The following is a 13,462-nucleotide window of genomic DNA, read 5'->3' as shown; positions in this document are numbered from 1 at the left end:
CGGGGACCCCCCGAGGGGCCGGTGACCCACAGACGATCCCCCCGGAGAAGGGCCCAGCAAAGGTGTTTGCCGACATGGCCACGGCACTGCCGGCACCCCGAGGTGCCGTGGCCACCGTGGTGCCCTGGGCGCCTCCCCCCGGTGTTTCTCCCCCCGGCGTTTCTCCCCCCAGCGTTTCTCCCCCTGGTGTTTCTCCCCTCCATGTTTCTCCCCCCGGCGTTTCTCCCCCCGGCGTTTCTCCCCCCGGCGTTTCTCCCCCCGGCGTTTCTCCCCCTGGTGTTTCTCCCCTCCATGTTTCTCCCCCCGGCGTTTCTCCCCCCGGCGTTTCTCCCCGCGGCGTTTCTCCCCCTGGTGTTTCTCCCCTCCATGTTTCTCCCCCTGGCGTTTCTTCCCCCGGCATTTCTCCCCCCGGCGTTTCTCCCCCTGGTGTTTCTCCCCCCGGCGTTTCTCCCCCCGGCGTTTCTCCCCCCTGGTGTTTCTCCCCTCCGCTCCATCGCTTCACACGCTGTGCCGTGCTTGCGGTCAGGTAGTGGCGGGCCCTAGTTTAGTTGTTATTTCCCCCGTCCCGCCTTACGCCGTTGCTTTTGAGACGCCCCTTCTTGGGCTGCCTTGGCGAAGCTGCGATGCCCGTCCTGAAGGGGTCTCCGCTGGTCGTGCACCCCCTGCTTTTAAAATCCTCATTAATTCTCTGTCCCTGTTGTTTAATTTCCCACTTACCTCCCTGCCGGCTGTTGCCTTGTGAACACTCCGCTGCCCTGCTTGGGTGCCCTGCGCACTCGTAGGGTTAGGGTCAGGCTTCCCCCCTGTGCCCGAGGGTCTCCCCGAGCACCGCCTCGCATCGGCCCCCTGCCTCGGGCAGTCGTTCTGGCCTCACCTCCGGCTCACTTGCCCCGGCGGGTCAGCGTCGCCCTCACGTCTGTCCGCGCTCAGATCCCCTCCGAGCGCCTCATTCTGCCAGCAATCCCTCCGCTGCCTCTACGTCCGCGGTCCCACTGCCTCCGGAGCCCCCTCGCTCCCGCCTTGACGGCTGCCGGGGCTGTGCTCGTGCCCCGGAGGGGCTGCAGGGACGCCCGACTTCTGCATCGTGTCCCGGGGCCGCCTCCGGCGCCCCCCCCTTCTCGCACGGTGCCACCTCCCGAGGCTGCCTTCGGGCGCCGCAGCCCACGCGGCTCCCTCCTTCCTCCCTGGTGGCCTTTCCCGGCGCCGCCTGGCGCCTCCACAGCGCTCACGTCGTCCCCTGCGCTCGCAGGGCCCCTCTGTTCAGTCCCCCGTCCCCTGGGGAAGGCTGTAGCCTGTCCAAATCCCTGCCGGGCTTCCTCCTCGTGTGCCCGAGCGCTCCGTGTCTCCGGCCCCTTTGGGACCCCTCTTGTGGCGTCACGACGCCTGGCGGCGCCGTCGAGGTTGCCCTCCGCACGCTTCCAGCTTTGCAGCGCACCCCGCGCCCCCCTCGCTCCCTCTGGAGGCTTCCCGAGTCCGTATCTGCGACCCCGCCCCGTCGGTCTGTCCCCGCTTCCCTCCAGCCGAGCCTCTGCTCGCTCCCTGCTCCCTGATGATGTGTTTACTCCGTCCAGACGCCCTCGGATCCAGCCATCGTGTCCCCGGGCGCCTTTCTGTCCCTCCGAGACCTTCCCCGAGCTCCGCCTGCACCTTGTGGCTGTCCCCGCGCCGCCGGCAGCGTTTCCCCGCGCCGCCGGCCCCGACCTGCTCCCCGCGGCTCGGCCTTGCTCCGGCTGAACCTCCGCCGACGCCGCACGGCAGCCCGCCCGCGCCCGCCTGGCCGCGGGTACCGTGGGCGAGCCACCCCCGAGAGACGGGGCGCCGCGTGCGTTCGATTAGCGCCAGTCCAGACCCCTTTCCCTTTGGCCGCGCGCTGTTTGATGTCGTAGCGTTGCGCCTGAGCTGAGGGACGGGATACCCTGGCGTCGGCGCCGTCCATTTAGTCGAGGGCAAACGGTCCTTCTGGAAGGAAACGAAGGCGAGCTGGCGAGAGGAAATAGCCTGGAACTGTCCCTGGGCGACGCGACCGTGCGCGGGTAGAAAGGGCGGGGGGCTCCGTCCGAAGGACCGCCGAGGGCGCCGCAGAGGGGGAGGCCGTGCAGGGGGAGCCGTGGCGGGGCCGAGCGGGGAGCCGCGGTGCCCGTGGGCAGCCCGTGTAGAGCAGGACGAACGCGTGTTAGGTGGGCGGCACGTGTCTGGCGCTGCTGCTTTAAACGCAAGGAGGCGACCGGCCTCGGGGCGCCTGGTTTGCGGGAAACCCCCGAGCGCCCGGGCCTGCGCAACCCCGGACGGGGTTAGCACCGTCCCTGCGGAGCGCGGGGTCGCGGGGTCGTCCCCACCGGGCGGCCAAGCGCTTTTCGGGCAGGGGCGCCCCAGGGGCGCCGGCTGTCGGCTGCTGCGGGGGGTGGGGAGGGGCTGGGAGATGCAAAACGCCGTCCCGGGCAGGGGAGGTGTCTGTGACGTGGGAGGCCCTGAGAGAGATCACGGACGCTGCTGGACGGGCATTGGAACCCGGTGCTCAGGACGGACGGACGCGGCGGAGCGGTCCCGCCGCCTGACGGACCGCGTGCTGCTGTACCGAGATCTCAGCAGCTCCGTCTGGAGCTGCCAGTGGAGTGGAGGAGTCGGGATGGGGAAGGGTCGCTCCTTTCTGGGTGTTATTCAGGAGCCCGTTGACTTTGTTTTCTTGTTGCTGCAGGTTTCCAGCGGGGAGCAACACGGAAGGGAGGAGGGGAGCGGGAGCAGAGCGTCGTGAGAAGGCAGGCGGGCGCGGGACGCGCCGCGCGAGCAGCGCGTGAGTAGCCAGCGCTCTGGCGCGAAGCTACGCAAAGCAGGACGCCCGCCCGCGTCGTGGCGCCGGCGGGCGATGAACAGAGACCGCGGCGTTGTTTCGGAGGCGCGGAGCCGCGCGAGCGGGCGGCCGGGCTGGGCGCGAGCGGCCGCTCTGAGCAGGCGGCGCTGAGGTCGCTGCCTCCTCAGTCGCCTGCCGTGCCTGAGCCGGCGGCGGGGCAGCCGGCACGGGTCCTGGGAGCGCCCTTGCGGTGTCGGCGGTGAATGAGCACCTGACGGGCCCGGGAACGGGTACGCGGCGGGCGGAGGTGCTGCGACACCACCCTCGGCGGAGCGGCGGGTGGGCCAGGGGTACGCACAGGGCTGTGCCGGAGCCTGCGCTCCCGCGGGTGCTGGCGCAGCCGCCAGGCAAGGAGCGGGCGTATGGCTTGTGCGGGTGCTGCTGACGTCATCAGAACGGCGTTTTGACCTTTTCAGAGGAACCGTGGTCAGCAGGAGCCCAGCACACACACACACACGCGCGTGTGACGGTAGCTCCTGAGCAGAGGGCGATGGCAGCGGGAGGGGTGCGAGGTCGCCGTCAGCACAACCCGTGAGCACGCCGGGGCAGCGCGAGGGGGGTGTGAGGTCGCGTCGCCGACGGCACCCCGTGGCCGTGGGGCGCGGCGCAGAGCGGCGTCAGAGGGGCACCCTGGGGCACGGGGGCTGCGAGGCCGAAGGAGCAGCCCCGGCTGGAGCGGTCGGGGTGGGGGGTGGCTCGGGGGCACCGCAGGGATGTGTCTGGGCACGGCGCCCGGGGAAACCACAGACATCCTGCCCGGGTGCTGTGGGGGGAGCACGGCGAGCGCTGCGGGGCCACGTGGGCTGTGGTTTGTGCACCTGCAGGCTCCAGCTCCCGATCCGCCCGCGGGGAATAACGGCCCTTGGGTGACAGGCTGAGCCAGGGGCACGTCTGAGCCCCTGGGCTGCACGTCTGCTGCCAGGGCAGGGACACGACCCCAGCTCCAGCTCCCGTGAGGGACCCGCCGCGGGGGTCCCCAGGGAGCGGTGGCCGAGCCAGCCCTCCTGGGACTGAGCTCTCGCCCTGGCCGAGGCCTTTCCCCAGCTGCTGCCCCCAGCACAGCGGGGTCTGCAGCAGGGGCTGTTCCCTTCCCACCCCGACACAGGCCCCGATGCAGTCCCGGCTCCGCGCTTCCCACGGCTCGGGGGCAGCTGGACACTCGCCTCTTGGGCTCTGGGATGAGCCCGCCGCGGAAGACGCTCCGTGCCCCCAGTCCCCACAGCAGGGTGCAAGGGGGGGCAGACCCTTCCCCCCCCCACACCCCGCTTGTCCCGTGACGATCCCCTGCCGCAGCCACCAATGACACCCGCAGCGGGACACGTATGTCCCTCATATATGGTGATGAACGGCGCTGGAGAAGTTCATTGGAGGGCTGGGCTGTGTCGGAGGGCAGACGGCTCCTGATAATGTCTAAAAAGGTGCTGCTGCTTCGACTGGCTCCTCCCGCCGGGGGCCGGCACCTGCAGAGATATATCACCCCCTCATTGCCTTCGTCCCCGTGAGCCCCCAGCAGCCTCAGGGAGCGGGGTGCAGCAGGGCTGTGCCAGCAGGGCAGGAGGCTCAGGATGGGCACAGAGGGACTCGTGTCTCCTCGGGTGCTGTGGCTGGTCCTGTGGGTGCAGCTGTGCAGGGGTAGGTGCCGGCTTCCTTGTCCCACCGACAGGGCCATCGGGACCCCTCTGGGAATGGGGGTTCTTTGCAGGTACCTCTGAGATGAGGGGCCGAAGCTGCCTAAGTCGCTTGAACTTGTGCCTCTCCCCGTGCCTCTCTGGGTGGGAGATGGAGGGGGGGCCCGGGGCTGTACAGGGGTTCCGGGCTGGCGAGGAGACGGTGCCCTGACGGGGCCAGGCACGGTGCGCGGGTGGGCATGGGCAGGGGGCCATTGGGGTGGGAGGAAGCGCCGCGGGCTGTGGGTCGGCGAATGGCCCAGCAGGTCTGCTGTTGGGCACCCCCAGCCCTCTGCAGCCTGTGGGGAGAAAAGGGATCCCCCTCCCACCCGGGGACAGCGTGGGAGGGGGAGGGATCCCACCCAGGTGCCTGGGCAAGGGGGACCCCCAGACCTGCAGTCTGGGGCTCGGCACGCTCCTGACCGTTCCCGTGTGGGTGTTTGAAGGGGCCGAGGAGGTGAGGCTGCAGGATGGTCCCTCGCGCTGTGCTGGAAGAGTGGAGGTGAAACGCCAGGGCCAGTGGGGGACCGTGTGTGGTGTCTCCTGGGACAAACGTGATGCTGCAGTGGTCTGTAAGCAGCTGGGCTGTGGGTCTGCTCTTGAAGCTCCTCAGTACGGATACTTTGGGCCCGGATCTGGCCCCATTTGGATGGCTGGTGTTCGGTGTCGTGGCACCGAGTCTGCTCTGTCCGACTGCTCAGATGATAAACGGTATCTACGGAACTGTGTTCACGCTGATGATGCTGGAGCGAGATGTACAGGTCAGGGGCCAGCCCGTTCCTCACCTTCGTGGTTGGGGTGGGGGAAGGGGCCTGCGGAGCCCTCAGGGGAACAAGGGGGTGCTGGAGAAGGGCCTGGAGTGGCCGGTCGCACTGAGCTGGGACGTTCATTGCTGGTTCCCCCGGTTCCCGAGCAAAGCCCGGAGGGAACCTGCCACCGCCTGAGCCCTGCCAGGTGCGGCTCGGCCCACCCTCCGTGGGTGCCAGGGGCTGGGAGATGGAGGCCCACCCTGCCCCGCAGGCTCTGTTGGTTCCCAGCTTTGTGCCTCCGCTCACACAGGAGCTGCCTGGCAGCACGGAGGCCCTGGCTGCCCCACGGCAGCGGCACTGAGAGCAGCTCACGTGGGCGCCACAGCCCCAGGGAAGGGCCCAAGGTGGCCGGGGACTGCTGGGTCGTGTTCCCTGGCAGACACGGGCCCCCCAGAGCAGAGGAGCAGCTCTGAGGGGAGGAGCACTGGGCTTGGGAAGAAGAGCAGGGTGTCCCAAGGCCATCCGCACCCACTGGGAGCGGCTGGGAGGGTCGTGGGACTCCTCACTTGTAACCACCTTGGAGATGCTGGGAGATGGGGTCAGGTAACTGCCGGAGGGCTCTGGGAACCCATGGGGGTCTTTGGTTGCTCCAGGATTTGTCCGGCTGGTCGGAGGGGACAGCACCTGCTCAGGACGAGTGGAGATCCGTGATGGGAACCAGTGGAAAACTGTCTGTGACTCAGACTTTGGTCCCCAAGCCGCCGCCGTGGTCTGCGGGGAGCTGCGGTGCGGCACACCCCTGCCTGTCCCTGGGGCATCTCCCTTTGGAGAAGGGGATGGTCCCATCTGGGGCAGAGAGCTGCAGTGTGTGGGGAGTGAAGCCTCTCTCGCCTTCTGCCCCATGGGATCCCCCCGGGACCAGCCTTGCACCCACGCTAACGCTGCCGGCGTCACCTGCACACGTAAGGACTCGGAGGGGTGTTGAACGCTGAGTGTGAGCTGGGGCGGGGGAGCAGGACAGGGACTGCGCCGTGCTGGGTGTGGTGACAGCAGGGGTGACGTGGCTGTCGGCAGCCCTGGAAGGCTGCAGGAGCAGGGGAAAGGAAGGCTGTCGCTCTGGTCCCTCCTCCGGCTGTGGAGGGAGCAAGAGCACCAGTCCACCCTCCCTCATCTTCCTCTGTCCCCAGCGTTCAGGCTGGTGAACGGCAGCACAGCTTGTGACGGGAGGGTGGAGGTCCAGGTGCTGGGGACCTGGGGCACCCTCTGTGCCTCCCACTGGGACCCCCCGGACGCCCACGTTCTCTGTCGTCACCTTGGCTGCGGGTTTGCTGAGTCCGTTCCCAGGGGAGGGCATTTTGGGAGAGGCACCGGCCCCGTCTGGAGAGACTGGTTCCACTGTGATGGGACTGAAGCCCACCTGGGACTGTGCCCAGTGACGGCCCTGGGGGCCTCTCCGTGCGCCCAGGAGAACAACGCTGCTGTCATTTGCTCAGGTGAGAGCTGGGAAAACGCTGCGCTAACTCCGTTTGCCCCTTGGGTGCGACGTGGCCACCCAAAGCAGGGAACCCCATGGCAGCTCCAGGGTGAATTTATCCCCGGAGAAACCCCGGCCTCACCAGGAGCTCTGGCGAGCTCTGCCCGCTCAGAATGGCGGCTCTGATGTGGGAGAGCGGAGCACCGAACCGGGTGAGGGGCCACGGCCAGGCCTGGGCTCCCCCGCTCTCGTGGTGCGGGACAGGCCACGGAGAGGGCGGTGGGGCTCAGCTCCATCCCTCTGGCTGCAGACAGCCCTGCCCCAGCCCCACAGAGCCCCACAGAGCCCAGTCCCACACCTGCAGGGGCTGTCCAGGTGCCCGCAGCAGCAGCAGCAGCAGACCTGGGGTGTGAACTGCGGCGTGGGGCTGGGCTTTGCCCCGGCTGCTGGCCGGCACAAGTCCCAAACATCTCCTGTTTGATCCGAAAGGCCCCCGCACTCTTCCCCCTCAGCAGGGACGTGTTGGGTGGCTCTGCCCCACCAAGAGCAAAGAGAGCACCTTGCTCGGGGACTGGGAGCCACGGCTGTGGGAACGTGCTCCTGGAGCTCGCTGCAGAGGGCTGGGGGCAGGCGGGTGGGCTCCGGGTGTTGTGAGGGCTCCGGAGCCTGGGCAGGCGCCCCCGGTTTCTGGGCTGCCCGGTGTCGCTGAGGGCTGGGCACGGCTGCTCCCCCCAGGTCCAGCCAACGCCACGTCCCTGCGGCTGGTGGGTGGGGAGAGCCGGTGCGACGGGCGAGTGGAGATCTTCCAGGGCGGGACGTGGGGCAGAGTCCTGGATGACCAGTGGGACCTGGCGGAGGCCCGCGTGGTGTGCCGGCAGCTGCGGTGCGGGGGGGCAGAGACGGCCTACAACCCCCCGAAGCCTCAGAGAGGGACGGGTCCCGTGGGGCTGCGAGGGGTCCGGTGCGCGGGGCACGAGGCCGGGCTGACCCTCTGCAACGCCTCCGTGCCTGAGAACGCCCTGGCGGCAGGGATCGCAGAGGACGTGGGGGTCACTTGTGAGGGTGAGTGGTGCTGCGCTTCCAGGCTCCAGGCTCTCCCAGGGCCCTTCCAGGCTCTGGGCCGGTGGGCACCAGCCCCCGAGAGCAGCAGGGGTTTCTTCCCGCTGCAGGGAGCCGGCAGGTCCGGCTGGTGAACGGCTCCGGGCGCTGCGCCGGGAGAGTGGAGATCTACCGCCAGGGCAGCTGGGGGACCATCTGCGATGACGGCTGGGGCCTGCCTGACGCCGCCGTCGTTTGCCGCCAGCTGGGCTGCGGACGGGCGCTGGAGGCGGCCGTCGCTGCTCGTTTCGGCAAAGGCTCCGGTCGCATCTGGCTGGACGGTGTGAACTGCTCCGGGGCCGAAGGTGCTCTCTGGGACTGCCCGGCACAGCCCTGGGGGCAGCACGACTGCGCGCACAAGGAGGATGCAGGAGTCGTCTGCTCAGGTCTGTGCTGGGAGCTGTGGCGTGAGCCCGGTGCCCGGGGAGGCCGGGACGAGGGCAGAGCCCCTGCCTGAGGCTGTCCCGGGGGCCGCCCCGGCGCGGGTCCCCTCAGCGCCACCGGGGTTCCCTGGGGAGCTCGGCTGTCCCCGGGGGGTTAGCGGGGAGGGCCGGGCGCCTGCTCGTCGGGGACTTGTCCCCCCACGTGGGTGCGAGGGGGACTTGCTGGCCGTGCCTTTGCCCGGCTGAGGGCCGGGCGGGCGCAGGGGCATCCCCGCTCCCGCAGCCCCGCACCAGCCTGCTCCCTTCGGGGCCTTTCCTCTCAGAGTTCACGTCCCTGAGGCTGGAGCGCGGCAACGACTGCTCCGGGTACCTGCAAGTCTATTATAACGGGACGTGGGGGAGCGTTTGCTCCAACTCGATGACTCTCCGAACGGCGTCGCTGGCGTGCAAGGAGCTGGGCTGTGGGGACGAAGGGACGCTGGATACACAACTGCCCTCCGGCAAGCTGTCTGGCACCGCCTGGCTGGATCGTGTGCAGTGTGGGGAGAAAAACAGCTCCTTCTGGCAGTGCCCCTCCGCTCCCTGGAACCCGGAGTCCTGCGATACCCTGCAGGAGAAGACCCACATCACCTGCAATGGTAATTGAGCTACCTGGGCAGCAGCGCTCCCCCAGCTCCTGCTCCCTGCTGGGCAGCGTCAAAGGCAGAGACAGCCCACGGGGGCTTCTCCTTTCTGTGCCAGAGCCTGCTGCTTCTGGGGACACAAACGGGCCCCAGGCGTGCCCCAGCGGTTGCCAGCTGGGCTCTCGGCAGCTCCCAAGGGAGGCAGAGGTGTCTCCAGGCAAGGTCTCGGAGGAGACCAGCCACGGCTCCGAGCAGCAGCCCTGCCATGGACACCCTCCTGCTGCTCTGTGAGCCAGGGCCCCTTTGGGGCTGAGCAGTCGGGGTCCCCCACGTTGCCGTGCGTGTCCCCTGGAGGACCGGGGCTCAGCTGCTGCCGTCAGCGAGGTTGCATGGGGAGGCGCGAGGCGAGCTCAGCCCCACGCTCTGCTGCGCGACCCCCTTGCAGCAGCCCCCTCACCAGAGCATTTCCTTCTGCAGGGAGACGGCCAGAAACACCCCCGGCCCCCGGGTCCGAGTGCCCCAACGCCACCACCTGCACAGGTAGCTGCTCCTCTGCACGCCCCTCTCGCCTGGCAGGGCTCTGCCTGCTTCCCGGTGCCCTGGGAGCTCCCGGCCTTCTCCAGACAGGGAGAAGATTCGTGCCGTGGGAGGAGCGGACGGGTGCTCGGGCAGAGTGGAGATCTGGCACGACGGCTCCTGGCGGAGGGTGTGCGACAACTCCTGGGCCAAGCAGGAGGCCGAGGTGGCGTGCAGGCAGCTGGGCTGCGGCTCCGCCGTGTATCCCCTGGACAACGCTGCCTTTGGGAAGGGGACAGGCCCCGTCTGGCTGGAGAAGGTGGATTGCCGGGGGACAGAGCTGTCTCTGCAGCACTGCTCTGCCCGGCCTGGGGACAGCGGTGCCTGCCAGCACGAGGAGGGCGCAGCCGTGAACTGCTCAGGTGAGCGGAGGGGCTGAGACCCCTGCAGAGCGTGGGAGCCTGGTGCCGCGTGGGAAGCTGCCTCTGCGGGGCTGGATGTCTCCAGCCTCCGCCCCCAGGGCTCTGCAGCCCCCAGGGGCATCTCCTGGGCTGCCTGCGCCATCCTGCCCGATACCCAGCGCAAGGCCCTGGGCGCTGCCCCAGCCGCCCCGAGCAGCCCAGCGGGAGGGGCGGTCTGGGTGGGATGTGCTGGGTGGGGTGGGGTTTGCACGCACGTGTGCGCACACGAACGTGGCGTGTCGGAGGAGGGTCCCTGGTGGCTGCATGCCCATCTGCTCAGCCCAGCTCTCCTCCTCTTCCTCTGCAGCACCACCCAGCACGACAGCACCAACCCCCCGAGCAGGTAACCTGTCCTCCCTGCCAGCGCAGGGTCCTCCTGAGGCCGGGCTGTGACCCACAGCTGGGGGGAAGGGGCTCCTTGTCGGGGTGTGAAACTCCCAGGAGGAGGCAGCGGGGTCACGGTGGAGGGTGTCGTTTACCCCGCAGGGTGGGAGCTTCCCCATCACTCACTCCCTGGGGTCCCCGACCCCTGGTGTAATGGGGACCAGGGCTGGGGTGTCCCAGCCCCACACCTCTCCCAGGCCTGGTGCTGCCCTTTCTGTGTTCCTGCCCAGCAGATCCCACCCGGGGCCCTCCGACCAGCAGCAGCAGCAGCAGGATCTCATTACCCATCATCATCTGCATCATCCTGGGAGCCCTTCTGTGCGTGCTCCTGGCCCTCCTGGCCGGGCAGGCGCGAAGCGCCAGGGCTGGGCGCGGAGGTGGGTCCTGCCCCCGCGGTCCCGGGGGAAGAAGCCTCCCGGCAGGGCCAAGGGTGCTCTGGGGACTGGTACAGGCAGGGCTGGGGGGAGAAGAGCGCGTGCTGCCTGCATTCCCTTGTGCTGACCCGCTGACTGCCCGGCCACGGCCACCAGCAGCGAGGGGCAGAGAGACCCCAGGCCCGGGGGGTTAGGGATGGGGCGAGGAGAGAAATAGTCACAGAGGAGGCCAAGCTGAGTGGTGCGGCGGACACACCTGGGGGACGGGATGCCCTTCAGAGGGACCTGGATAGGCCTGAGAAGTGGGCTCGGGTGAACCTCATGGGGTTCAACAAGGCCAAGTGCCAGGTCCTGCACCTGGGGCGGGGCAACCCCCGGTATCAGCAGAGGCTGGGGGGTGCAGGGATTGAGAGCAGCCCTGTGGAGAGGGACGTGGGGGTGCCGGAGGGTGAGAAGCTGGACGCGAGCTGACAATGTGCGCTCGCAGCCCAGAAGGCCAGCCCTATCCGGGGCTGCATCAGAAGCAGCGGGGCCAGCAGGGCAAGGGAGGGGGTTCTGCCCCTCTGCTCCGCTCTGGTGAGACCCCCCTGCAGCGCCGCCTCCAGCTCTGGGGTCCACGGTACCAGAAGGACGCACGTGGACCTGTTAGAGCAGGCCCAGAGCAGGGCCATGGAAATGATCCGAGGGGTGGCACAGCTCTCCTATGAGGACGGGCTGAGAGAGTCGGGGCTGTTCGGCCTGGAGAAGAGAAGGCTCCGGGGAGACCTTCTCGTGGCTTTTCAATGCCTAAAGGGGGCTTAAAAGAAAGATGGGGACAAACTCTTTAGCAGGGACTTTTGTGATAGGACAAGGGTTTTAAACTAAAAGAGGTTGGATTTAGACAAGGTATTAGGAAGGAAACCTTTACAGCGAAGGTGGCGAAACATTGGAAGAGGTTGCCCCGAGAAGCTGTGGGTGCCCCGTCACTGGACGTGCTCACAGTCGGGTTGGAGGGGGCTCTGAGCAACCTGAGCAAGTTGAAGATGTCCCTGCTCGTTGAGGGGGGGGTTGGACTAGACCTTTAAAGGTCCCTTCTAGCCCAAACCGTTCTGCGATCGATTCTGTGATTCCTGAGGCAGCTCTGTGTCTGCCTGCAGGCTCTGAGAGCGCTTGGGAGCCCTTCCCTGACGCTGTGTACGAGGAGATCGGTTACAGCCAGGCATGGGAGAAGCAGCTGAGGTTCAGCGGCAAAGGTGGGTGTGGGTCCCTCATGGGGGGCACATCTGCAGGGCTCTTTCCCCTGGCCTCCACCCAGGGCTGACCCACTGCAGCCCCCGGCCCGTGGTCCCTGCAGTGCTGTGCGGTCTGAGGGGAGGGCAGCCAGGTCCTGGGCCTGGGAGAGGGGACGGAGAGGCGCCTCCTCCCCACCAGCTCTGCCCATCGCAGCTGGGGATAGCCCCTCTCTGCCCGCCCCCACGCCCCTCTGTGACACCTGGGGGATGAGGGACGGGGCTGGCCCCAGGCAGCTCTGGGAGCCCCTTTGAGACAGGGTTGGTGCCGGGGGCGCGGGGGGCGTCCTGAGCCCTCCCCCAGTCAGCCCCGGTTCCGCGGGTGCCCCGTCCCCAGCAGCACTGACCGCAGGCTGGGCCCGCAGAGCGCTCGCCCGTAACACCCGCTGCGCCTCTCGCCAGGCTCCTATCCAGGGGGGTCCCTGACAGAGCTGCGGCCCCACGCCGGGGACAGCGAGGAGGAGGGTGGTCCGCGTCCAGCGCCGGGTAAGGCGGGCAGGAAGGGGTTGATCTCCTGTGCCTGCAGGCATATGATGGACAGCAGCCTCCCTGGGCCTCACCGTCAGAGTTGGGGAGGACACGGGGGAGTCTCCTGCGGTGCTGCCATCGCCAGTGTCTGAGCCCCGTGTCCCTGCGCGTCCCCCATCCTCTGCCCTGCAGGATGTATCTTCCCACAGCCACCAACTGCCCTCGCGTTTCAGGTGTCCCTGTCCCGCCCGGAGGTGACCCAGCAGACGGCTATGACGATGCCGGGGAGGTTTCCGACCCTGGGGAGGATCGTGCCCCTGGGCAGGGAGACTGGGAACTGCCCAGGGCGCCAGAGGAGGGAGCGGGGCCCGGGGATGCACCTGGAGGTGAGGGGGAAGGATAGCGCTGCCGGCTCCTGGGGTGCCATCCCTGGTGCGGGATGAATCGCTGCTGTACTGGGAGAGCCCGGCTTCCTGGGATGGGGGAACTGGCCACAGGAGTTTCCCCTGGGGTCTGGGGATGGGAGGGGGAGCCGAACACCTCGGGAGCGGTGAGGAGACAGGAGGGAGGTGATGTACGGGGCAGGAGGGGCACCCCACGGGGCGAACACGCAAGGGCCTGCCTTGCTGCTTGCAGGGGCAAACCTGCACTCGCAGAGAAGGGCTGGGCCCCTGGAGCTAAGGGGACGCCTGGTCCCTGTCCGCAGAGAGCACGGGCTATGACGATGCTGAAGAGGTGCCTCTGGCACATCCCCCCGAGGACACGAAGGCCGCGTCCCCGGAGCTCGGCGCAGAGCAGTCCCTGAGCCCCGGGGCAGGAGAGCCCGTCCCTGCCGTCGAGCTGGGTGCAGCCTGGAGGGAGGAGAGGACTGTGCAGCTGGCAGAGCCGTGAGCACCGGGGAGCCCTCTCCCTTTTCCCACAGGCAGCAGAGACCGCTGGGCCTTTCCTCGGGCTTTATTCTCGTTTTTAGGCTGGGCCTCGGGATTTGTTCTTATTAAAAGCCTCTGGGGGTTTGAGCCAGGGCTGGCACTTGCCTGCCCAGGTCTCGGGGTGTCCCCCCGAGGCCGACTGGGGGGAGCAGAGCACAAAGACATGGTGGCGGGGAAGGGGCACGGCTCAGGGATGGTGCGCTCAGGGTCAGGCTGTGAG

At 68.5% G+C, this 13,462-nt stretch overlaps 1 protein-coding gene and 1 long non-coding RNA gene across 2 annotated transcripts; both read left to right on the top strand.

Annotated features, from left to right (window-relative positions):
• Window positions 1-74: 74 nt before the first annotated feature.
• LOC135311014 (scavenger receptor cysteine-rich type 1 protein M130-like) lies at window positions 75-9,797 on the top strand. Its single transcript, XM_064440161.1, is given in 10 exon segments — window positions 75-102; window positions 2,696-2,748; window positions 4,724-5,226; window positions 5,575-5,686; window positions 5,881-6,757; window positions 7,474-7,800; window positions 7,908-8,222; window positions 8,543-8,857; window positions 9,320-9,382; window positions 9,466-9,797. Coding segments are annotated over 10 exon segments (2,925 nt in total).
• Window positions 9,798-12,245: 2,448 nt separating this feature from the next.
• On the top strand, window positions 12,246-13,238 carry LOC135311019 (uncharacterized). The gene is made up of 3 exons (XR_010370921.1): window positions 12,246-12,331; window positions 12,547-12,699; window positions 13,020-13,238. It is a non-coding gene; the product is annotated as an uncharacterized LOC135311019 (long non-coding RNA).
• Window positions 13,239-13,462: the final 224 nt, after the last annotated feature.

The sequence above is a fragment of the Phalacrocorax carbo genome, unplaced genomic scaffold (assembly GCF_963921805.1).
Source record: "Phalacrocorax carbo unplaced genomic scaffold, bPhaCar2.1 SCAFFOLD_60, whole genome shotgun sequence".
Lineage (NCBI taxonomy): Eukaryota > Metazoa > Chordata > Aves > Suliformes > Phalacrocoracidae > Phalacrocorax > Phalacrocorax carbo.
This window is presented reverse-complemented; position numbering and strand designations above follow the sequence as displayed.